This window comes from Ascidiella aspersa, chromosome 3 (genome assembly GCF_963924565.1).
Source record: "Ascidiella aspersa chromosome 3, kaAscAspe10.2, whole genome shotgun sequence".
NCBI classification, from domain to species: domain Eukaryota; kingdom Metazoa; phylum Chordata; class Ascidiacea; order Phlebobranchia; family Ascidiidae; genus Ascidiella; species Ascidiella aspersa.
In genome coordinates this window covers 20513635-20540273 of record NC_139449.1, presented here as the reverse complement: position 1 = coordinate 20540273, position 26639 = coordinate 20513635, and the positions used below count along the sequence as shown (strand labels likewise).

At 40.0% G+C, this 26639-nt stretch overlaps 2 protein-coding genes across 3 annotated transcripts; one reads left to right on the top strand and one right to left on the bottom strand.

The window, feature by feature from the left end:
- The first annotated feature begins 1867 nt into the window (after window positions 1-1867).
- Window positions 1868-2716, top strand: LOC146160720 (uncharacterized). The gene is made up of 2 exons (XM_083384995.1): window positions 1868-2041; window positions 2093-2716. The coding sequence occupies exons 1-2, from the start codon at window positions 1868-1870 to the stop codon at window positions 2714-2716; spliced, it is 798 nt and encodes a 265-aa protein (XP_083241121.1).
- A 1969-nt stretch (window positions 2717-4685) lies between these two features.
- Window positions 4686-26180, bottom strand: LOC146160719 (serine/threonine-protein kinase H1-like). 2 transcript variants are annotated; one of them, XM_083383360.1, is made up of 9 exons: window positions 25963-26180; window positions 25508-25637; window positions 24893-25040; window positions 23614-23712; window positions 22437-22748; window positions 20107-20262; window positions 15722-15867; window positions 8725-8836; window positions 4686-8306 (listed from the first exon to the last, which is right to left on the bottom strand). In XM_083383360.1, the coding sequence occupies exons 1-9, from the start codon at window positions 26003-26005 to the stop codon at window positions 8253-8255; spliced, it is 1200 nt and encodes a 399-aa protein (XP_083239486.1). In that variant the 5' UTR covers window positions 26006-26180; the 3' UTR covers window positions 4686-8252. The 2 variants fall into 2 exon arrangements, with proteins under 2 accessions (XP_083239486.1, XP_083239487.1); XM_083383361.1 differs by lacking the exon at window positions 15722-15867.
- Window positions 26181-26639: the final 459 nt, after the last annotated feature.

Sequence of the window (26639 nt, the reverse complement as noted above, 5' to 3'; positions counted from 1 at the left end):
AAATTTACCCCAGGTTAAGAAAGGCTGTGTTAAATAGACCTACGCGGCGGTGAATAAGGCAATTTTTCTTAGAGGGTAAGTTTCAATGAAGTATTTTTTTTCGTTATTAGCCTACTCAGCAAATATTATATTAAACAACGTACAAGAGCTGTCTGTACTTTTACTAAACAGACAATTTTGGGTTTGTTAAATGCGAGACAGTATGCTAAAATCTACAGTAAAATGATTATTAACTCTTTGTTTAAAATTGTTTTAAAAATTAAATTACAAAATTTAAACTGGATACAAAGTATACATTGCGTAATATGTTTTAACAGATGTAGCAACCAGACATGGATGAAAATTGAAAATAGCAAAGGTGTAATGCTTAAGAAAAGGGGATGCAAAATCTGAATATATGACTATAAAGAATGTGAATTAAGCACTGTTGAATGACCTGTCCCCTTTAAAATAATCTTTAGTGTTTCGCGAAATCTTTGACTATTTAAGAAAAAACGATTCGCATTATAAGTAGGCATGCGAGATTTGTACACACATTTTATAAGAAAACTGATAAAAATGCTATGGTATTCATCTATTGCCGTGTATCAAGGACGATTATCAGGAGAAAATATTTTTCCGTTTTAGTAGCATGCCGCGAATTGATTTTTATTCCTTTGTATAACGCAATAAAAAAAATAAAGTTTAAGAACCACTGGTTAAAGATTTCCAGCCTGCAAATTTTTGGCGATACATTTGCGCTGAAGCAAGATGGATATGGTTTGTTTTAGTCTGCAACGAGTTCATTCTAAACTTGCCAACAGTGAAAAGATTTAAATACGAATAGGAAGGCTGAATTGAGCAGCGAAATCGACAGCATCTTTAGAAAGACTTTTTGATATGCAGCATACTTTTATCATCATCAGATAAAGATATATTACAGATCGCTTGCATAGTACTCAAAAATATTATATAAGAATTTAAAATGGGATATTGCCAGAGGCAATAGGCCTACACACATTATATGAGCCACAGTGGTTTCTGAAGACAACATTGGTACACTACACGTCTAACCTAAAATAACTCCAAGATGACAGTACTAGCGTTTGGAATACATTACTGATTATATAAATCAAAAACAGCACCTCTGGTAATTGGAATTGTTTCACAACGTTTCGGCAACCTATGCAAGCCGCCTTCGTCAGGCTGAATGACACTGAACGCTCGTACAATAAATGGAAAGCGAAAAAAGGAAAAAAGCTGAAACAAATGTGAGCAACGAAACGATAAGAAAATAATTAGCGACTGCCTCTAGTCCTACAGCAGGTGCTTGTCGCATGCAGAAAGCATCACGTCAGTTTTGACGTTCATGGTGTTACCCTTCTTATGGATGTTCCACGATTCCAAAAATAATCTTTTCCTGTAGTCTGATTCTCGTGCTGTTATTGAAGCGCCATCAAAATCAATTTGATGGCTTCGGGAAACAGCATGGTATGAGAGTGCAGACTTCTTTGCGTCGTTATTTCGTTCGTTGGTACGCCAACCTATAATTTGGCGAAATACGTAGCGAAAGTCATCTCTCCGCTAGTGGGAAACACAGAGTGGACTGTTCTGAACCCTACACATTTTGTTAAATTGTTGACACAATTGTCTCCCCTGTCCAGTGAAGAGGTTATGGTCTCATATGACGTCGTGTCACTTTTCACTAGTGTACCAGTGGAATTGGCAATGGATATCGCGTCATCCAGAATTTTGGCCGACTACAGCCTCAAAGACAGGACGCCATGGCTCCCGGATGTTGGATGTTGTGACTGGGTTGCAAATTTGTTTACTGCCAGCGTTTCTAACATTCAGGGGGAAATGTTACCACCAAATACAGGGTACAGCGATGGGTTCTCCAGTTTCTATGGTGGTCGCCAACATGACCATGGAAGGAGAAGCCCTGACAACATTTGCCAACCCACCAAGGTTCTGGTGGCGTTATGTTGACGACATATATTTGCCGTCATTGATAAAGATCAGGTGGAACTATTTCTGCACCATCTTAATCAGGCGCAGCAAGGTATTCGATTCACCATGGAAATGCAACAGGGAAACCTCCTTTCATTTTTAGATGTCCAAGTCACAAGGACCTGTCGGTGATTTATGTTCAAGAGTGTACCACAAGCCAACAAGTACCGGCAGGTATCTTAATTTTCGTTCGCATCACCCTATTTACCAAATGAGAGGTGTCGTGCTATCACTTGAGGACCAGGCCCGACGCCTATGTTCTAACAGCATTGAGCGCGAGGTGGAACTTAAAAAGGTACACGAAGCCCTGAAGTCCAACGGTTACCTGAACAAGATGCTCCACGACCGGCCGAATTCTGTTGCGCAGGTTGGTTTTGTGAAAAAATATGGGTTTGTTACACTGCCCTACATACCAAAACCAACCGATGTGTTAAGACGTATGTTGGGAGACTTCGGTATAGCGGTTGGTGTGCAACCTGCCAATACTCTTCGAAAGCTTCTGAGTCACCCCAAAGATCCCATCAGTTCTTTGACCAACGAGGTGTGGTATATTCAATCCCCTGCGAGGATTGTAATTTGGTCTATATCGGCGAGACCGGAAGGTCATTCAAGACTCGCCGAAAAGAACACCAAAAGGACGTGGCAAATAACGACGCAAAGAAGTCTGCACTCTCATACCATGCTGTTTCCCGAAGCCACCAAATTGATTTTGGTGGCGCTTCAATAACAGCACGAGAATCAGACTACAGGAAAAGATTATTTTTGGAATCGTGGAACATCCATAAGAAGGGTAACACCATGGACGTCAAAACTGACGTGATGTTCCTTTGCATGCTACAAGCACCTGCTGAAGGACTAGAGGCAGTCGCTAATTATTTTCTTATCGTTTCGTTGCTCGCGTTTGTTTCTGCTTTTTTCTTTTTTCGCTTTCCATTTATTGTACGAGCGTTCAGTGCCTGACGACGGCGTCTTGTATAGGTTGCCGAAACGTTGGTTAACAATTACAATTACCAGAGGAGCTGTTTTTGATTTATTTTACCATGCCTGGTAGCAACAGTTTGCATTACTGATTAATCGATCTATCGAAGACCTTGAATTTAGTGTGATCCTATAAAAAAATACTATTTAGAAAAAAAAGTTGGATCTATATCTATTCTAGTGGTACCGTAGTTTTTTTTTGGCTTCAATCGGGACGCTTTCAAACAGATACCACTCACCAGATATAGTATTTTTATGATCAATCAAGTATGAGTTCACCAAATACGTCATAGCGTGATGTCACAAAACATGTAGTTGAAGAGGGCCTTTGTTACCAGTCAAATTCTCGCGCGAATGTGTAATTAAAAATTGGACTAAATGTATTCCGTTGTTTACAACGAATTAGGAAGTCAGTTAATAATTCGTGCGAGAAAAATCGCCTTTATCTATTTTCGGCACATTGCTCATACATACAGCTCTCGGTTATCTTAATTAAATCTACACTGCAAAACATAATACCTCCTCCCACTGAATTACTTTGAAAATACACAATAAGACGTATAAAGCAACAATGTCTACATTGGAATTACATATCTTTTATTTTACAAGTAGCATAATACTCGTCAGGGACACAGCATCTCCTACTTCCATACTTTTACGAAACTAGCTAAGGCGCAGGCCATCAACCCAACCACCGGACCAGTTACCGCTACAGTGACGTAACAATTGCAATAATTAACGCAAGGAAATAAAAACGCACATCTGGTAGCAGCCCAATGAATTTAAACCTAATATTGAGATGTTTTATTTTAGTTTTTTTCTTGCTTATTAGCTTTTTTAATTTTCCATTCATGTGGTGCAGGGTGGTTCGCACCCAGACCCGCAGGCGATTTGTGGCCAGAAACAGAAACATCATTATTTGTGGCCCGCGGAACTTTGTTTAATTTAATAAATGGACAAACTTTCTCGATTTCGCTCGAAAGGTAGTGTCCGTGTCCCATTGATTACAGAAAATACCAAAAAATATAGCCTACATTAAAAATGATTCAGGGTTAAGGGGGATCACGGACACGGCTCCCTTAAAAAATAAACGTTTTTCCAACGTAATTATGTAAACTTTCGCACACGTGTAACAATCTATTCAGCTCAAAGGTGCCGTAAATATCCTTGTTTTTTATTCTTTTTTTGGCCAACTTGACCCGGATAAAGATAAAAATCGAATCTTCGTCAAACTATTTCTTACGCCTTTCATGTGTGATAACAGTGGCAGCAGCGTGTGAAATCGATTTCTTCAAAATGCAATTTCCATCCATTACGAAATTTTTACCGTTTTTGCGAATCTTTCATATTTGTAATAAGGTCATTGTATGGTAATAGACTGGACCGTATAAACAATTTTGCGTTTTGCTACTATTGACGTGGTTTCTATGCAGCCTTACAGCTGTGAAGTCAATTACCCTAATGTTGTGTTTTCAAAATATTCGTGATAAACATCATTTAATCGAGAAGTGTGCTTTTTTATGTGCCTAATGCGGCAAGTCAGTCTTCTAAAGTGAAGACTTTGCCAATTAAAACCAAATGAATGCAATTTTCGCGGGTTAATCGCCATGGTCTTATTAGTTAATATTGAAACATCTATAGCTTTGATTTTGTATGCAAAGCGCACACTATTTAAATACATTAAATCATAAAACAAGATAAACAAGGGCGGATTGGGTAAACGCGTATTTATTTCAAGCCTGCAGTACAGAGATCTGCTGGTCGCAAATGAAGCTAAACGTATAAAGCACAAGAGAACAACGATAAACGCGCGACGGTAAAAAGCACATACAGATCCAAGAAGCATGATACTCAAAATGTTACAAGAAAGTAACAAAAAGTAGAGACACGGGCACGAAAGGAAAGAAAAACAAATAGAAGTATAGTTTCGAGTAACTAACGGTAAAGCGGACAAGGAGATTTTACGTTGCAAATACAATCGCACGGAATCAAGCTGGCCAGTATACACGGTAACGTACAGAACTTACATAAAAGGACGATATAAGTACGATTTTAAGTAAAACACTTTTCTTATTTATGACGCAATTTAAAGTGAAAAAAAAATTGTAAAACGAATTAGGATACGCAAGATAAGTCTTGATAGTCGCCAGTATTCTACGTTCAGCAATAAGAATGTGCAACTCACGATTAATGCAAATATTTTCGGTTGTCTTAAATTAGGTGGACACAGCAGAAAAATGCTAGTCCATTGCACTTCTATTACGCAAAACTTATTCGTTTAATTTTTACAAAAAAAAAGAAAGCAAAATATTAGCAAAATAGGATTATTAGTGATTAAAGCCACCGAGGTGATACGGTACTGGGCTGTTCTGCCTTACGGAAAGTATGTAATAAGAAGCAGTACAAAAAGTAATATGAGCATTTCCATAGGTTTCAAGAGTACCAACTTCTGAATGTGTGTATATAGGAGTAAGTATGCAAAAAAATGCTGTAAACAAGTATATAAGTTAATAAAAAATGACAAAACTAGTGGAAAGCCTTGACACCTTCTGCCTAAGGTGTAGCATAAAAGCGGCACAAAAATTAAATAAAAAAAAACATTAACCGCCGACACAACCGCACATCACAGTGACGAATAACGAAAATGCAGTCGCACGATGCTTTTTGCAGGACACACGACAGCAAGGCAAAAAAAGTACGCACAAACAGTTCCTATTGGGACCAAGAATGAAACGTCGTTTACCACCGGACATTTTTCAAAAAGTCTGCTCAGCTGATGACAATAAAATTCAATTTGCAAACTCAGATCAGACACAAAAATCGGTTTTGTATTACGACTTTTTTTGGTGGGAGGGGGCTTTATTTTAATACCTATAAGTGCACAAAAAATACCGAATATAAAACAGGTGCTGCGTGTATCGTAAATTCTCGCCACCAAACATTACAATTAAAACGAAATTAATAGGCTTATAAGCAAGATTATTATTTTGTAAAAACCCACGTTCGCAGTCCACATAGAATGGCCCGGCAAACGTTGCTCCACACCACAGGTATAAATCCTGGCTGGCAACATGACATATAAGCTAGTGCGTATCTTGTACGAAATATTTACGCCGAGTTGTATTGGATTGAATAAGGTGGAAAGATCAAATGCGACCCTTAATCGTTCGCAGTAAGACGTACAAGCATTATAAATAGAAAAAGAGCGACTGATAATATTCACTTTAGCGATATCTGACTGAACCGGGCGGTTTTGAAAGGGGTGTTTATGTTTCGATCGAAATTTAATAAGCGGTCTGCGGCAGACATTTGTTTCTACCGTTGGGTTTTGATAATTGGACTTTTGGCAGGAGCTATAGTTTCTTGTCACAGTAACGAGATTGGCCGAATTAGTAGCAGCTCTATTAACCTCGACGACATTGGAATGCGCGTCAAACACAAGTAAGCTCTGACGGAAAAGTAAAGCAGCCGTCAGACGAGAATAACACCATAGGGTTCGCGTTGTTTTGCGATACCAGCCTTCCGGCGTTCGTCGTCTTTCTGATGCAGTTTTATCGGGCAAGGATCGCTCGGCGCCAAAAGTGCGCGGTGCAATTTGGCTGTTAGGAATGCGTTAAGTGGACGAGCCAGAGTACAAGCCTCACTTTTTGATGGCGCTCTTTTTCGAGGTCTGCCTTTTTTCGAAAGTGACACGCTAAGACAATCTACCTATGAGATGTTTGCTAACGGATTTAGATCAACTTTAAAAAGACGCACAGCTCAAGCAACACGACCTGATTCGGAACTGCCGGTTGATCTTTAAAGCTCGCCGATAATATCAGTATATAGGTTCAAATCGATTGAAGCGTTAGCGACGTGTTGGGCTTGAACCGTTACATAGCACTTGAGCTACGGGTAGCCACGCATAATCACTCCAATTTCGCGGTAAATATTCTTAGGCTAGATGCAGCTGCGCCTTCGAAGACTCAAATAGTGAAAACAGCAGGCATTTGTCCAGGTGCAGCAAACAGTCGAACGTTTTCTTCTAAGCAACAAAGCCTTCGGAAACACAACAAAATGTGGCTTCTGTGGACATTTGCTGGGCGGATTTAGAAATTGGCTCCACAACGCTTAACGAACTTGGTTAAGTCGCAAAGGATTTATTTGAGGCTGTAGTACTGTTGGGTTGAACGTTCATGCATTCCCAACATAATAAATTTATCAATTTCTATTGCACTTCAATTTTATCTTTATGCCGTTGGTATATAATGGAGTCCTAAGTCAAAAGCAGTGTCAAGGTGACGAATATCGCAGAATAAAGCAACAGAAAAATCGTTGCTTACAGTCCAAAACGCAAATCTAAGGACGTAAAAAGGTCGCGCGAACTATAATAGATCAAGGCACGTCAGGGGAAGAATTCGAAAAATGGCGACCAAATGTACTGACGTCACAATAGCGGCATTGCTCCATCGGAATGGCGGCAAGGTCATGCCTGTTTCTGAAAAAAGAGTCCACCTTTTAGCGGCATAAGGGCGCAAATAAGCCACAAATCTAAGCGTCCGAAGGTAAAAGTCTATTTTAAAGCATGGAAGTCGGAAACTGTACGAAGTTGGATGATTGTCGGCAAAGTAGGGTGCGTGTATTTTATTGTGGCCGTGCAAATTCTGTTGGGCGTTAACAAGTGTTTGGCGATTCTGATTGCGTTTGTATCGGTTTTGCAATAATAGGTGCATTCGGCTAAAGAGGTCCAAAGGGCGTATTGCACGTAATTTGGCGCAACTTCGAAATAACACGGGCTTTAAAAAACAAGAAGAAGTTTGACGGCGGTTACCCTTAAAACTGTATTATGCACTATGCAGTACCGGATTATTTTACGAATGAATGCGACAGGGAATAAGCAAAACTCAAAAAAGTTGTGTCATTGTCACTCACTGCGCAACCACATCTGGTGGATAAATCAAATGGAAAGCGGAAGCGACGGCTTAATCGCAAAACAACATCGGCACGAATAAGGTTTACATCGTCGCTATGCAAACTTTATTGGGTCGCTAAACAAACTCGACTCGCGCCTTTTGCGCCTTCGTGACGTAGCGTTGACGTCACACTATGCTACGGTGTTTACGTTGGCGGGCAGCAGTGTCGCTTAAACGACTTCAACGTCATTGCTTCTCGTATTAGGAGGCTGAAAGTGTCGGGGTTTGTGTATGTCAGCACTACCCAGTGATGAATCCGCTTCATTGTTGGTTTGGAGCCGGGCGGTTTGAATATAGTTGTGGTGATTGGGGATGTGGATAAGTTCTCATGCGTTACTGGTAGTAGTTGTATTTCTTGAGCAGTTCGTCCAACTCCTTGGCTTTAACCTGGAACGGAAAACAGAAAACGGCGTCAAATTTACGATTAAATAAACCGGCTGTAAAGTACAATAAAGCACGATAATATTGGCAAAGTGAATTTTTATTTGATATTTGACGAATAAAAAGGTGAGTTCTAAACATTTACACACTATTCTTCTTTATGGGATTTGATTTGTGTTTCTACGTCTCACGACTTCGTACCACCAGTCTTAGATGCTATAAAATGGTTTAAAATGGTTTATAAAAACATATAAAAATACATTAAAACCGTCAGATTAACGAAATAAATAAGACGTTTACACATTAGCCAAAAACATGTACCACCACCAAAATATACCAAATGACAATAAATTTAATTCATTAAAATTATTATGTCGCAACGTTAAAACCGTAAAGGAAATTTTCAAATTGTTCGAACGCTTACCTTTCTGTGTTGAGATCGCAGCGACCTGTTGGACTTTGACGACCTGCCCGACTGCGCCGACTTGTTGCTGTTCCGAGACGAAGCCCGCTTCAACAGATTCTGTGAAATCGACCTGCGAATACAATGGGTACTGTTAAAATTAACTGATAAATGAATTTTCTTAATTCTTTAGAGGATACTTTCTACCTTCACCTAACTTGAAATTTGAGTAATTTATATACAAATTACGCCGACATATGTATTTCAAGACAGACACAAACTTACTCGAATCAAACCTGAGTGGTACAAACCCTGGCCCGAAACATTGTTTAACTTGTGTATTGTGCATGGTCCGCAAATAATACGCAATTAATATTGTGGCCCCAGATTCAGGCAACCTTAAATGAACGACAATGGTAGTTCGCTTCTGGGCGGAATTATAATCAGGCTCGACGGCTTGGTTTACCTGAGGTTGTGCAATAATGTGCAGGCACGAAACCACCGCAAACCGGTTCGGACAGGCACGAAACCGCGTTTGGTGCGCTTTCCCGCAAACTGACAGCTTTCGCTAGGTTATTGCCGACGATAAGTGGAATGACAATATTCGATTCTTTAAGAGGCGCGAGACACGCAACGATCTTTATTGTTTTGCGGTACGCGGATGACAGATTTCGCTCTTTCTGGAATTAGGACAGCGCAAGCAACGTGAAGCTTATAAAAGAAGTCGAATATTTAGGACAGAAGAAAAAGCCAGTTGGCCCAAAACCTATCGATTGCCACGGTTGTAGCGTAATTATCCCACGGACAAGTTAGGTTCAATTGCTTGGCGGGTGGCGTTGCGCCGATTTCGCGACCGCTAACTGCGAGTGGAGGCGAACGAACAATTCGTGCTTCGCGCTGGGGATTTGTTTTCGCAGGTGCTTACAAAACAAGCGAAATTTAAAGGCGATCGTGTTGATTCTCGCACATTTTCTCAAAACTCGAAAGCTGCTCAACATTCCAATCCACGTCTTAACAAAATTGTAACGAAACCGTAAACAGCGCATGGGATAGCAAAAACGCTTATTTTTCATGGCATTGACGGCGGTTTTAAACATATTTGGCATGAGGAACCCTATACAGTAATGATAAATAGACTGGCACCCTGACTATCTTTTTTGAAAAGACATTTTTTTGATGTAATTATCAATATAGCAAAAATTAGAATCTTAAAGAATCTAAAATATCTCTCGGCACCCTTATGCAATAAAAAATATCTTATGCAAACGGCGACATAGAGTGCAGCGGCACCCCGTTTGGGAATCACAGACATAGAAGTAGGGTTAATTTCTTTATATAAGGAAACATATTTAAACGTCCAACTAAGAGAAGATTAGGATATATCTGCAATAACATTAGACCGATGCGCTCTAAGGAAACGTTAGGTCAAAGACAGTTTTATTTAGAAATCTATTTTCATGCTAAGCTGCTCAAGCCAAAAATATATATAATTATAAAACGTCCAGATAATTCCAGGTTTTCGTAAAGGAGACAACAAAGCGGAAACCATGCGACGTTATGAAAATCTATTTTCGGCAGCTTCAAAACAAGCTGGCGAATAAGAATAGCAAAAAAGAAATATAGCAAAATGGCGAACTCGCTTAAAAAGCGAATTAACTCAAATCGCAGAGATCGCTGTCACATCAAAACTTGAAAGTTTAAATCGCGACTTACCTGCGAAACATTCACTTGTCACAAAGGATTTTGGCACGACATTTTATTATTATAAGGCTACACAGGTGCAACTCTGCCACTCTAAGTCAACCTTAATCGGCAAATGGGTTGAGTAAATGCTGCGACAGAAAACTTAAAAGCTTCCAAGAAAATTAGCGCGACTAACGCCAGTTGGCTGCCAATTAAAGAGTTGGACAAACATTGGTCCAGCAAAAACACGAAGCACGGAAGAACCAGAGAAATATTGCTTAAAGCTATATCTACAGAATGGACGTGAAATATTTCATTTCATAGTTTGTGGTCTCCCTGTTTTAGGCCTTTACCACTCGTGACCCCCTGCTTACCAGCAAGAATAATTGTTTTTTGTTTTACAAAGCTATTCAAAAAGGCAAATGCACTAACACTCAATTAAACAAATCAAAGTCAATTTGCTTAAAATGAACGAAGTTAGTGCGTTTTTATGAATGTTTAACTGGGAAATAATTCTAGAACGTTCAAGAAAAGTGCGTCACGCAACGTCACAGGGGAGTTCTGTGAGGTCATAGAGAAAACCACAAATTTGAGTTAAACTGGTGGGTGAATAAGATCGTGATATTAGGGTTTTGCAATAGTTTCCTAGTAAAGAAATATTCTCGTGTCCCCCAAGTCGCATCTCACTTAATGATGAATTCAACACAGGAAGTCAAACAGAACACATTAGATATCAGTTAACCAACCAGTTAGTGGTGCACCCGTCAGTAAAAGGCACCGTCGTCCAACCGCATCCAATAACAAGGTAAGTGGCAAGCAAAGGCGGAAAGGGAAACATCAAACAGTGAACAGTGAACAGCAAACCCCGGGACATAACGGCAGGTTGCGACATAAAGGGAATGTACACACGGGGTCCCACCCACCAGTTTCGCACGACCAAGCTCCAGTCGTCGCCGCAATGAACCTATGACGCATCGACGTGCAATAGTGACGCAAAAACTTATCGCGTTGCGAGAGAAAGGACTTCGATATTTTGCCAACAAAAGTTATACTATCGGAGAACAATGGCGTTCATAAATTAACTTAAAATAGTAGGAATTGCGTCATTACGGGTAAATAATTTTAGACGTCACAAAATGTAAGGAAAATCGAATCTCATTTCAATATGTGGTGATCAAATAATACGGTATATGCCATATATATGTTTTACAATAAACGTTCGTATAAATATCAGGAACATTGTTCGCGCGTTTATTGAAAACATTTGAGGTAAATTACCTATTAATTCTAGATATCACTATCAATCGCAAATGTTACCCAATATTGTTTTGAAAATTTAAATCGTAAAAAAGTTGCACTAATTCTCAACGTTGACAAGTCCGGTCTATTTTGATATATGTGCATATAACTTAACGGCTGCATAAGTATCCGCTTACCAATCAACCAACCGCCCTTAATCCAGTGAAGGTCCACCGTCAGACCATCGGGAGAGACAAATTCAAGCAAACAAATAAATAAACAAAGTCGATCTCATGATCCGACCGACGCTAATTGCCAGGAGAAAGACAAAAATAAGACCGCACGGCTTTGCCGGTTTTATATCGCGTAAGAAGGACATGTCGTAGACCGGTACGGCGCCACCAGGAAGAAAAACATACTCCAACGTCAAATGCCAAGGCAATCCAATCGGATTAGACAAGGCCTGACCGAGATTCGAGACAAAAAGCTATTAACCGTCAAAGGAAATATTTGCTTTTTAATTTAGTTCGTAACGTTTACAAAGACATATATGGGGTCATGTTTGTTGGTATAATTTTAACGGTGCTTTGTAAATGTAGGTTTACAATAAATTGGCACTAACGGACGACAAGTACCAAGTGTTTTATGTAATGGGCGATAAAAAGATTCGCCAATTTTGTATGTAAATGAAGTAAGTCTGATAATTACTAAGATTTCTCGTTCGTGCTATTATTACATTTTGTGTAGGTGTGACGATGGGTTTATTTAGTAAAAATAACTATTTTACTTAAACGGTTGCCTTTTTACAAGTAATTTAAAACAATATGGGTACAACCTACTGGAAGGGAAGCGTTTTACGCAATGCATCCATTAGAAAGCGTTCAATAAATAAAATCAGCCTGTTAAAATGAGTGGTTCAACAAACATACTTCGCTACAGTTATTCATGCGTATTTCTTCTGCTTAAACAACTTGTGCATCGCCGAATTAGATAATATCCTCGTTTCTGTTTTAGGAAAGCGGTGCAAACGAGGAGTACGCCATCAGCTTTGGATAAACTCAAAATGAAGACTTTGTTGTCACCAACCATATACAATGCGCGCAAGTGACGCAAACTAGAATCGAACAATATTTAACCTTCCGTTGGTGTTTTTGCTCAAGGTTACCGCTATGATGGACAGCTGGACACAGCCAACATTAACAAGGCACCGAGGCACGGCGCTTCTGCGAAATGACGAGACCGACAAGGTTGTTTACAACTTTATAAGACCCCAAGTGAACCCAACGATCAAAATAAACGGGGTTCTTCCATGCGCTTTTCATTTGCTATTGTATATAACACAGCCTTCAAAAACGTAAAAATTCACATAATAGCGCTCCGTATATCGTTTAACGACGAGAGGGTAAGCCGATTAGCCGTGAAAGAGACACGTAGCGAGATGCAGCAATGGTTATACGATTATACGGGCTCCATGAAGCGCCGTGGAACGTAAATCCGGTGTTGTTGCAACTTAACGCCGTGGCGGTTTGCGGACGGCGAGTTGTTTATACAACGGAACGCTGGGGGCGCCGGGACGGGACTTGGCTTTTGACAAATGGAAATGCTTAAGAGCGATGAAATACACGATACACTGTACAGCATGTCTATGATAATCCCCAATTTTAAACACAGCCTACTGGAAAGTCAGAGCTGAAAAGTAAGTCTAAAAAGTTGCAGGTGGCAAAGAGTTTCCGAGAAAACAATGGGCGTTATTTTTTCGTTGTACACACGTCTTAAAGGAGCAAAGTACAACGCTAACGAGACGTTGAAAAATCATGCACGAAATTTGGGTAATGCGTTCGAAGAAAAACCGTAAATTATGCTACAAATCAACGGCTGTTGATCGCGTTGGCCAGCACAGAAAACCACGAGAGGAATGTGTTTTCAGTAAATCGGTAAAGACCTAAGACAGGGTGCTTTGAAAAGGCTGAGATACAGGAAGGCCAAGAAAACAAATCAACGCGTTTATTCTTGAGAAATCAGTAAGGACCGCAAAAACACACTAAAAGCAAAAAAGGCCGTCTGTTTTTTGCGAAGGTCAATTAAATGCCTTAACACCTTACCAGACAAACGTTGACCGTGCTAAAATCGCGGACTTTTTGCGGGATATTTTGGTGCACCGACTTTTTCGGATCGCGTTCTTGAGAGGGAAATCGCAGGCTTGCGAACACGGTGATCACAAGTCGCCAAACTTTAAATGGATGTGATTATGTTTGTCATATGGCGCACAAGCATAGCAGCACTGACCTGCGGATAAGCGTGTTACGCAAACTTTCTTATGTTTTTACGCGCTGGTTAGACAAGCAAAACATTGAAGTTATAAGATAAACCCCGAAGAAAAGGTTTCGGCCCCTATAATAAACGCCAAGGAAGTTTAATATTAAACGTGGTTATAATACGTGTATTTTGCGTTTTTAGTACTTAGACTTCAGTGAATTTATCTCATTAAATTCAATGCGTTGATTAAAAACTATAAAACAATTTTGGAGCATAATGGGTGAAGGTTGTAGTAAGCCGTAATAAGAGTATCGAAGTAGGTATCATTTTGAACGTTTCGAATAACTCTTTATTCATTTTTTTTTTCATAATCACGAAAAACATTTTAAGCTCGCGGTAAATCTGTGACATCTCGGCGTCAACAGAGCTTACTTGGACGTCACTATGTTTTTGCTTTAAACTCGCATTAGACGGCCGTGCGCAAAAATGCACATCGCAACACGATCGGCACTTGCCGAGACACGAAAAACATGCCGCAAGCTGAAAGGCAGCAAACCAGTGGAATCAAAGCGCGGACAAAAGGTGGCACATTGTTGATCTTCGGCACCCGAACAAAACGACCGGGACAAATTCAGTCTCGCCATTCGGAAAGAAAATAAACGAACGCAAATGCACATAATATCAAAGGCGGCGGCGACAAGAGCTCGGTAAAAATACGGAACTTCGCGCCGAAGGTTTACTTTGGCCGGCTTCCCAGACTACTTTGGTGCCATTTCAGACTCCGAAAAGCGCAATGGATCAGTATTGAATAAACAATGAAAACAAGTTAAACATATAAACGAGGACAGAAGTAGTATTTTTTAATGTCTATAAAGGGTTTACATTGGTGTCCAATGTAGTATAAAAATCATGAGGTTCGATTATGAAGAAATATGTTTGTTTGTGAATGTGATGTATTTTCGGAAACAAGAGCATCACAAGACAAACTTTGGAAGGGTAATCTAAACTGTTGCACAAAGATCAACAAAGGGATCGTTTTCGACTTTCTGATATCTGTAGCAGTGTAAGTATATGTAAAAAAGTAGGCCTCCTCCCAAACATTGTAGAAAGGATCATTTATTATAATAATTTGAATTGAATATTTGCTTAGAAATTGTCTCCCAACCAACACACACCAGTTTGAGTTGGAAAAGTCGTACAAAATTAGGGTTGACATTAAAACTGGTCGCGCGAACGATGCATAGGTTTATTTCTGTCTAGACTGAAATAAATATTCGTTGGCGTAGCCGGCAGCGATATAATGAAGGCCTGTAGGCCGGGAACCAAACCACAATCTGATTTTACAGTCCAGAGCTTAATCCAGCGCTGCCCGATCGTTACCCGCAGGAAAGCGAGGCATTTTTATCAGCACAATAAAGCGCCGGTTGTGTCGTCCAATGATTATTATGTGCGCTGGCGAAAGCTTACGAGTCATTCATACGCCGCGAATTAAAATCGTGCCAAGCGTCGGATGCGAACCGCAGGCTTATGAGTTGCGGCGCGAAAAGTATACCGTTGCCGAAATGCGTTGTCATTGTGGAAAGCAAAAGGTGGAAGCGATACAGCGAACACAAGTAAGAAAAAAAGAAGGTCTCCGTGGTATTTGAACAATTTTCCATGAAAAAAGAGAACATTTTCGTTCACAAATTCAACCAACGTTGAAAAACGCAGCAAAAATTCATCATTTTTTTAACCAAATAATTTGCGCACCACAACTTTCAAAAATGGTATAGTTGTCCCCAGTGGGTAAAGCATAGATTTTGACGGTGTCTGAAAGTCTAAACACATTTTAACCACTCACCTGTGAAGGTTCTTGTTGGACTGTACCGAGTGGTTGACAATCCAGGGGTGCTTAAGGGCCTTCGAGGGGGAAAGTCGCTCCTCGGGGTTAAAGGTCAGGAAGCCGGCAACGAAGTCCTTGGCAGGCTGGGAGACTTGAGGCCACGGCTAAATTAACAGTTACAGGTGTAAACGCACGGAAAGTGGAACATCGCACATTTATCAAACAGGAAATATTTTCTTGTCGGCTGTACCATAGGTTTGACTCCTAACAAAAAGTTTTTTAGCGATAAAGCTATAGATAGTACTAAAGCTGTCTTAAAGTCTGCATTCTGCAATAGCGAACATTGTGTGCACTTACTCAACTGCAGAAAATCGCGTGCAAATCATAAATCCCGGTTTTATCTATGTGAAATTCAAGCCTAAGTGTAGCTGAACAAACAAATCCACTGCGGTTGCTGGTTTACTGCAGGAAGACACGGTTACTGCGAAGAAGTCAGACAAGCGGAGTAACTTTCCGGTGTGACGCATTGGTCGCTCTTACTGCGCAAGCAATGTGATTTCGATTGTTATTAGCAAAAAAAAAACGAAACGGCGTGCAAAAAGACAATATTTTATACAGTTTAATTTTTAAACTGTGTGCCGCCACGCACACTAGTCGAGAGATTCTTAAGTGTGCCTCTACTTATAACTTATTTGTATTACTTTACAGCTAAGCCTGCTAGACTTGAATGCACACTATCGATTTTGAAAATTAAAATATTATAACACTTACATATTGCCTTGCGATTATTTAGGGAGATGGTCAAGTTGTTTAGTAGAAAGTGTGCCGCGAATGTTTTGACATTTTACTGTGCAGCAAGCTCAACAAGTTTTAGAACAACTGTTTTAGACCCTTTTTTGCAACTTTTAATTATACCAAGCATAGAACGACAGAACGTACATTAATCCTACTCAAAGAGAATCGCTTTTTCGCTATTCGAACAAAGGCAGAAGTTTCGGAAAATATTTTTAATCTCAAAACTAAAATCGTAAGTAAACAGTATAGCTGTCTGGACAAAACAACAACCTTATTAATATACAAGAGTGCACTGTTTGCTTAACTCTGTCGTTGTCGAGGGTGTTGGAACGCGAAGGTTGCAAAAACATGTCTGAGAGAACCTTCTAAGAACTTGTCGGAGGCGCAGAAACGGCCGATTATTCGCCTTTCATGGAAAGATACAATCGGGTGCTTTTCACTTGTTTTTCGCCAGTAAGTGGAAACCAGCTTCGACGTTGCTGGTAACTTGGTTTGCTGGACAACTTGCAATGAAAACGTGTGAAAGGAATGCCATCGAGAATAAATTCGTCAATGTAAATTGCTATGTGTATTTCGTTCGTCAACGATACTCAATGGAACGCAAACAGCGGTCAAGGCGAACGGTTTCCCACAGTCGGTTGTACAACATACCTGCTTTACTTTATAATGGTAACCGTGAGGCGCCAAGGGCAATCATTTCGACCGTGGTGCTTTGGCGATGTTCAAGCGATAAGAAGTCTACTGCCGTACCAAACTGTGTTTTTGTACGTTATGCTGCACTTAGCTTAGGCGCCAATTCGTTTGTAGATAGCTGCACCTTACATTATTTTTAGTTTGACAATCAACTCAATATTGATTAAAGCTGACAGGCGATATCAACGAGAAAGACAAAAAAATGGAAGTCTTACGACCTCCCAAGTCGAAGAATTACAAGTTAATTTATAGCATCAAATCTACGGTTGTGTGTCTTTGCAACAAATCAAATGCTTTTTTTAATTTATCCAAAGCCGATTTATTAGTTATGTTGTTGAAAATGCGAAAAAAAAATATCAAGCGATTCATTCCTTGCAAACGCGCACAGTTGAAATAATTGCGACCGATAGCATTATTAAAAAACATAAATAGCGCGCCATTCCAGTTGACGTCGAACAACAGAACGGTACGGGAGCATAAATTCGCAACAACGTTGACCGGAGTCTTACGACCGTAAGCCGATTACCGGGCGTAATTCGCCTTGGTAAAACAATGGCAGAGCGCTATCTGCTCGGCCTGCTAAAAGGACAGAGGCGCCAAAGCCACGATCACGTTTTCGCGGCGGAAAGACAGCCCGAGGGCAAGCGAGCCTCTGGGCAGAAAATCTAATCAGCACGAAATATGTTTAAGCGCAAGCAAACGCTCTTTGCTTGGCGTGTCTTGTTCAGCTCGTAACAAAACTCCGCGAGTTGCGCGCTAATGCTGGAAACGATGTTTTTTACCGTTAGGGGGTGCGTATGGGAAGGGGTTTGCGTAGGGATATGCCTACCGAAAATTTTATCTTCAAATTTTGGACACGAATGCAAATTAGGACGCCCTTCGTTTGACACTAAACGCATCGCGGTCGCCTCGCCAACGAGTAGGGCGAAGCGGTGAAGCTGCACTACTCGGCTACTAATTTAAATACAAGAAATCTTGCAAAAGTTTAGCCTTTTCGTGCTCCATCTGGTATGCGTTTATGTAAATAAGCTTACCACAAACATAAAAATATAAATCCTTTCGGTAATTAATACCTCCTCGAATGAAATTAATCAATAATAACATACAATCAGAAATATACCTCCAATCAATTTGAGTAAAAGCATACCCCTCAGAATTCTTGACGTAATCCTAATATTGATAATTTGATTAAGCAGCGACGTTAAAACTTATAAAATATTGATTTTATCGAATTTTCTAATTAAGATGGTTTTTGTACGATCAGCACGTTTAAAATAATTCACACATCGTCGGACTATTATGGCATAAATTTAGTTAACTATGTGACGGGTGTTATTGTCTTAACAGAGGCACTAGCAACCGACTTAAGCTATTTATAACAAGGAATTTGTCTTTCCTACGAACATTGACGTCGTTCTATAAGCTTGTAATGATGTGCAGCATCAGATAACTCGGAGGACCGTGAAATTAGAACAGGCACGAAAATGAAGCACACTGTTAGTAAAAACTTTTAACGAGGTAGTAAGGTAGTTAGATAATGCGCGTAGGTTCCAATCGTGCGACAATCTCTTCCCAACCGTCAATTATAAGCTATCGACGAACGTAAAACAATGAACAAATTACAGCCTTGCCGGAGAAACAAACACCATTTTCAACAAAGCCCATTGTTAGGTTAGAACGCCATAAATTTTGACGCCGCGGTGACCTTGCGTAGGCAGCAATCAAACGGAATTTTTCCGAATCGCCGATGTTCGATTTAAACTGACCGGCAGGACCTTTCCGTTTTAATATGACGCGATTCGCAAACAGATAAGGTGGTTTGAGACTCTCGCGGACACAAAGGCCGATGATTAATAATTGGGTGATACTTGAGCTTACATCAAAATCATGTTATTGGTTTCAACAAAGGCGATCTGATATTATAAAACAACCTGTACGAGTGCGTCAACAGACACAGTTTAATCACAACAACGATCTTTTTTCTACAACTCTTTGGAAGTTTTGCAAAGAATTATTCAAAACAAAAAAAACCCTCAGAAATCTCATGGTTACGTCAACCGCGAGAACCGAATAACCTGCCCCAAGGATCCCTTTTTTGGTGCCCAGAAAACTAAATTAAACTTCAATTTTAATGAAATACTTTCATTACACAATCGACCCGAAAAGAAAGATTAAAATATTTTTAAAGAATTTCAGCGAGGAATATTTCGCGCGTCGGATTCGATGTAATAAGATAATAAAAAGTTTTTTACTTGTTTAACGTAAGAATGACCTAACCTAAATCTTACTTCTGTAAACAACGTGATAGGAGTTGTATTAAGTTGTGCAAATAAGCAACACAAGCTTTTAACATGTAACATAATTCTATTAGAATTATTTAAGGCCAAAGTAAAAATTAAAACTTTTTTTTTACATTAAAAATGTCAACTTCCTTAAGCATGCCCCAAAGTGAACACTGCTGCGGTTATTTTGGTATTTACAGCAGGACTGAGTCACCAACGTATTGTCTACAACGTTAATCTTAGCGTTTGTTGCGGCTACAATCAGGTGTGTAAAGAAAGGCACATTAACACTGACAAAAAACTCCAATTTAAAAAATCTCGGCCGGGTGTAAAATCTAACCAACCGGGCGAAATTTACAGCAACAGCCAGAAAATACAATACGTATATTGATAATATTGGTTTTAAATAGAAAAAATGTTAAACGATTTGAAGCGATTGGCGAGAATCAAACCGAAAAGCGATAATTAAAAAATAGATGGGCAAAATTGCGCAAACAAAACAACTAAACTGGCAATAAGGGGCGAATTCGAGCGTTTGAACCTCTGCCAGATTAGATTTGTTGTTTTTGTACGGTAGACCAGAGAACGCTTTAAAAACACAGGTGCTAAAAATTTTAAACGAGTCCGACTCACGTCGCCGTTGAAGTTGTACTCTCCCCTGACGATCATACGGTAAAGTTTTCCCTTGTTTTCGTCGTCAAAGGGCATCGTGCCGCTCAGCAGAATGTAAGTGATCACTCCCAGCGCCCAGCCGTCCACCGAGCAGGTGTACGGACGGCGCAGCAGCACCTGGATGGCAAAACAACTCGTTGCATTTTTTGTTTCTGCGGCGGGATTGTCTTTCATGGTTGAATGCTGGTCAAGAGTGGTGTTCGAACTGAAAAAGCATACTTTCACAAAGACCGAGTATATGAATGCATATGAAAACAGACAGATTGAATAGCTGTATTTATATAACATTAAGCGCTTTGATAAATTATTTTATATTTGATATTTGATTGAACAAAAAATAACGAAATATTACGAAGCCATCTAATTGTATTTATTATAGTATAAATGACATAAAATAGCCTGAACAAACACAATATTTGTTTAAGACATGTAGAATAAAAATCGAATAGGCAAGTTAATTACATGCCAAATTTGAAATTGATATTAATCTTTCCGAGTTCGGATTTACTAAATTCGAAAATAGGTGTTAATTTATTTTAAAAATATCTTTTTAAATATTTCGGGAACATGTTTTAGAGGCGGAATGTGCCTTCTTGCCATATGCCACATATCTGATGATGTGCAGACGCCAAAATCAGCCAGCCGCCATTTTCGTTTCGGTACGAAGCGCGGACGAGATAATTGAAGGTCGAAAATAATTTTGAGCGCCAGCCGATAATAATTCGAGCGCTGAAAAAAAACGGGCGATGCCACTTCATGATAACAATTCGCGCAGGCTCGGAAAGGTTCTTCTATGTTTTGACGATACTAGGCGATCAGCATAGGGCGTGTATCGTGTATCGGGTGGCGTTATGTGCGCGCACAATTTAGCGCCCGAAGCAAACTTGATTAGCGACGGAGCGGCGATTTTGGTTTTTGCGGGATTCGAGCGGCACGGGACGCATATCGCTGGTAAACAGACGGCGCTCCCGAATGCTCCTTCTCTTTTCCTGTTTGGTGACCTTCAAAATGCTGTTTCGCAGGTGCAACAGTAACTTTTTTAGTTCTTAGACCGCTGTTACTAAGCATATTGCGCACAAGGAAGTAATTAAGCTTTTCGACTGAAAATAGCCAAATGAAACTACGTAGACACCAGCGACGTTAAGGGCAAAAAGTAGGACGAAAATGGTTCGAAGTAAAAGCCCCTTTTAACAGTGTAAGGTTTATTTTCGTATTGACTTATTATTATTCAAACAAGGGCATTGAATGGAAGAACAACTTTTTGCTAATAATAAGGCAATCGATAAAGGTGTCAAACAAACCTGGTGAAAAAAAAATTCTTAAAAAAAAACAGCATAAAAGTGCGCCGTAAACATCTTCAGCCAAACATGCTCGATCCAGCATTTCAATGTATATAATTGACAGGCCAACAAATTTAGAAGCGTGCCTAAGTCGCAAAAAATATACTCCACAAAGATGCGCCCACGGGGAACGGGGTTGTGGATTCGTTGACAACCGGTCGCGAGCCAAGACAATGGCGACGAGGTGACAAGATTCACACTTCCCCGGCGGTCGGTAAGCGACGGCGATTGTCTCCGTAACAATACCGCCTTTGTTTACGCGGCGTTTGTGGACAAGGGAAGTCTTTCGGCGACATGCGACACGACACTTGCTTTGACACCTCGGCTGTAACTTGACGCCGCGTTTTAACCGAGTGTGTGGCGAGCGCGTGTGGAATGGATATGATTTGACTGGATTGAGCATCGAAGGGATTTTGGCCAAAGCGGATTTGGGTTGGTTTCTCAGCCGCTTAATTCGAACTAAGTCGCGCCAGAATTTAAAGCAAGTGATAAGATTCAAATCGTTCGCAAGTTCGTGTTACAAAAAGTCAAAGACATTATCACTTTGATCGATATCACAATCGACTGGCTTAAAAAATCGGTTTACAGTTATGAAAGTATCTATACATTATAGAAACTATAAAATTGCGTCCCACCTTTTATAACAGATGCTTGAATTACTTCTCAGTCACATTAACTAAAGACGATACAAGCTCGTATCGAAACGTCTTAATAATCCAGATGACGTAGATCTACGCAACCTTTTGGACTTGCAATTCATTATCAAGCTATATTACAGATCCGTGCATAGTGTGCCCAAGTTATGGAATTGTTAATGTAAAGATATTCCTTTTGTAGTCCGAAAATTATATTTTTTTCTGTCTGCAAAAGTGTAGTGAATTTCACTTTTTCCTAAATATTTGCGTCGAGCGAAACGCATCATAAAAAAACACCCTATCAGGCAAAACCAACCTCGGGAGCTATGTACTCCGGCGTGCCGCACGTTGTCGTCATGGTAGCGTCGTCTCCCGACCTCCGGGTGGAAGCGAGTCCGAAATCGGTGAGGAGGAGCTTGGAGTCGTTGCCGGGGTGATAGTAGAGAAGGTTCTCCGGCTTGAGGTCGCGGTGCGTGATGCCCAGCGAGTGGAGGTAGCGTACTGCTTCTAAGATCATTTGGAGGACTTTGACGGCATCGCGTTCCGAGAAGCTGCCGCGCTGAATGATGCGGTCGAAGAGCTCGCCCCCGGTGGCCAGCTGCATCACCATGTACACCTTGTCTGGCGCCTGGAAACGAGCGAACACAAACAAGAGCGATTCAGGAGCAATCCAACACTTTACGGCAGTGTTCTCAACCCATGGGTCCCGAATCAAAATTGTCGCCGTCAATTTGAAAAGTTGTGACAGCAGTACGAATAGATAGATCATATCAATTAAATTTCGAATCATGGCACGCTAGTTTAGGAAATATGTGACTGTTTATGTTAAATTATTATCGATACATGGCTGCAAGAGGTTTATTCTTGGCATTTTCTACTCGGTAGATTTCAATCGTGTTAGCTTATCGCGCCACGACTCCAGCCTGGCGGCGAATGGCGAGGCGGCTCCATTTGCGGTTTTGCTATAGTTGCATCGAAATGCGTCAAGACTTGAAAGTGCATCTGCTTTGGCGATCGGATCGGCGCCGGGACAATTTGGTTGTCGGACAAATCGCGCCTCGTTACCTTTGGACGAGGAGAAGCGCCAAATCGGCCTTTATTGGGGAATAGGAATTTGCGTTTACTGGCGTTATCTGTTATACAAACTTTCTTACAAAAACGCAAAAAAGTGATCTGCATTTAGCCAACGAAAAAGCTTAACAATATAGTCCTAAAGATAAACACAAAAGCGTCAATTTGCTATTTTACGGTCTGGAGAGTATTCTTGGTTTTTAACTTTGACGCGTAGTGCCTGTTTAAGGGTATTATTGCACCCTGTGGAAATACGTCGGACAGCAAACAAGTTTGTTCAGGCGAAACGGAGGCGGTTTGAACGAAAACAACAAGCGTGGCGCCGTTTCCAAAGGAAATTCGTTGGCTAATCGGCGATTCAACGACCAGCGCAGACTTCCTGTATTGGTCATTGAAAAGCGGTCGAGCATCGGGCGTCTCACCTCAAAGACCTCGATGAGTTGAACGATGTACTCATGCCGAACTCTTCTGAGTACGCGCAGTTCCGAGTCACACACGTCACGGCCCTCTTTGTTTTTCACCTGGAAGTGAACAAGGTGGTTTAACGCGACGCAATTTTTTTTAGTTTGAAGCTATGGAAACAAGAAACACAAGCGTGGTGTTTTTAATGAACATAACAGTCCTTCAACACGTACAAAAGTAGCTGAAACGCTTTAGGAAGTAAGGAATCTCTCGCAGACAATAAAATGTAAAAAAACGATTCTTGTTTTCAAGTCAGTATGATCTTAAGACTGTTTATAAAACAGATAAAACATAAAATCATTTCTTAAAGTTTTACAGAAATACATATTTCGGCTATAAGGGAGCGACAGTTTCTGTACAAAAAGCAAACATGTTAAAATGCCAATAATAGTAGTTCTTAATTAGTTAAGAACTTTATCTGTTTTTATAAACAGTCTTAAGATCGTACAAAAGTATAAACCAATACGAATTTAAGCTAGCTGGAAACGCGCTAAGTGTATTAAATATCGCACTTTGTAAGTGATAGTTTTATCAGAAAAGACATTATCGGCAGTGCAATCATGTAACAAGATTCTTAGAGTATTACGTTAGATTTGTATTGCAAAGTGCCTGTCTTGCAGTTAATGTTAGAGGCGCCATTGTGGTCGGCTTGCGTGCAAAGCGGCAATAGTCAAATAAAAAGCGCCAACGAGATTATAAGCGCCCGAATGTAATCGCTCCGGAACCAAACCAGAAATGAAGTCCAATTTTGATCTGCGTAAACTTGTTCTAATCTTCGAGACTTCAGGGAGAACCGCAAAAGTGATTCACTGTTCAGTGTTCACTACCTTTCGTCTTTCACATATTTACCACGTATACTTTTGAACAATGGCCTAATTGGAGTTGTGCCGAGATTTTAAAACAACATTGTTGAAAGCGAAATCATAATATTGTTTCGTCAGTTCGAACGAAACGTCATTTTTAACTTGATGAACCACTCTGTTTATCGTTATGGCGGGCAACACAAAAGTACGGAAACCGGTTTACGAAACGTGGCCATATACTACTAACTATATAACCAACGTGTATTCCCCCTTATTTTTGGGGATACCAACTAGTAGTAAAACAATAAAACCGTATTTTAGCTTGACATGAGTAAGTAAAATGACACAATTAACAGCAATATTTTTGCCAACATTAACCGAGTTGTCCAGAGCCAGAAACGCGTCCATCAACAAACGGTTGCAGCGTGGCACTTACGTCGACCATTTTAATGGCGTGAGGTTGCCGGAGACCCTTGTGCTCGACGCGCACCACTTGGCTGAAGCTCCCGCGTCCGATCAGAGCCTTGATGTCGTACTTGGCCACCACGCGTGGATCGAACTTGGTGCGAAACTTTGCGATCGCCCTGAACAAAACGTATTTCTGATCGTACTGAACAAATTGAATTAGACATATTTCTTACGGAGCGGGTGGCTTTCGACCCGGTGTAGTCGTATTCCACGTAGACCCTCCTTAATAAACTGACCACCGAGCAAATTCGCAATAAACTTTAATAGATAAAGCTCTGCCTACATGTCAGCTAATTCAGAAGCACTAGATTAATCTACCAGAAATCTATGCTTTAATTTGTAAATGTTTCGCAAATTAATATTGCTTTGTATGTGGTTTATGCCACGATTAGAAATGGCGGACAACGTCGTTAATAATAATGCATCGTAAGGCGTATATATCACGGCTCGATGCAGCGGCAACAGGGAGCCACACAAGTCTTATAAATGGGTAAAGGTTTGTGGGAGCGGCTGCCAGGTAACAGGGAAAATAAAATTGGGAAACACAAAAGGCCCATAAGTCAAGCGATAGGCGTGCACCCACTTATTATTGTTGTTGGACTGTCTCCCCTTTTCGTCGCCATTGAGGAAAGCCTGCTTGGAGGCTGGGCCGCCTTTTCCTTTCCCTTTGCTGAATGTGTCACCCGACTGAATGTACTGGGCCTCCTTTTTCCCTGCGTTTGAATGTGTTGTTATGTTTAATTTGTGACTTTTAAAACATTGTAAAAGTGGCAGTATACGCATTAATAACCTATTTAAAAAAACAATTTTTACATTTTAAATTTAATAGTGTACACATGTTAATAAATTGATATAATACAACTGAGCTGTACAGTGGTAGCTCATTATCATTACATACCATTAATTTTGGTTTCAATTCTGAAAAACATGACAGTGATATTTGGTTAATGGTGTCACCTGTCAGTTATTATAACTTTTTTAATGTAGCAAGATACAAAAATGTTTTTTTTAGTTATGAAAAATACACCTTCTACTTACCATCAAAGGGGTCTGGGACAATTTTACTATATCCACAACCCATATATTATGAGAGGCTGTCCTTCATATATCTGCATGCTTTTACACACACAACAACACACAATTGAGGTGGAGATTCTCTGCTTATCCAGGTGTTAATAACCAATATTGATCTGTTGGCATCACTGGGTTATAAATCCTTAGACAAGAGATGTTACACAATTCCAATCAAGCTGCACTAAACCTAAAACAAAAGCAGGAAATTATTTGGTTAAATTTATCCAATTTTAACTTTTTTAAGTTCTGTATAGATATATACCAAGTCCAAGACTTACAACTATTTTGTGTTTTTAACAACTATTTTGTGTTTTTGTCCTTATATCAATGAACCATACTTTTTTTCATAGGCTTTACCATGATTCACAAATATTAAGTTTGTCTTCACTTACTTAAAATTAGTCTGATAAGCTATATTAAACATGTTTTATCCAAGTAGTAACTGATAATAATTTCATTTCTGCGAAAAATAACCAACAAAAAGACAATATTTTTTAATCACTTCATTGGACTCTCTGTTCGGCTAGCAATCTAATATAAGCAAAATATTTCAATTCAAGTTATTAAGACACTACTAAGCATATAAATCTACCAGGTTTTGTCTGAGTAAATCTACACTGGGAGTTCCGAACACATGAGTA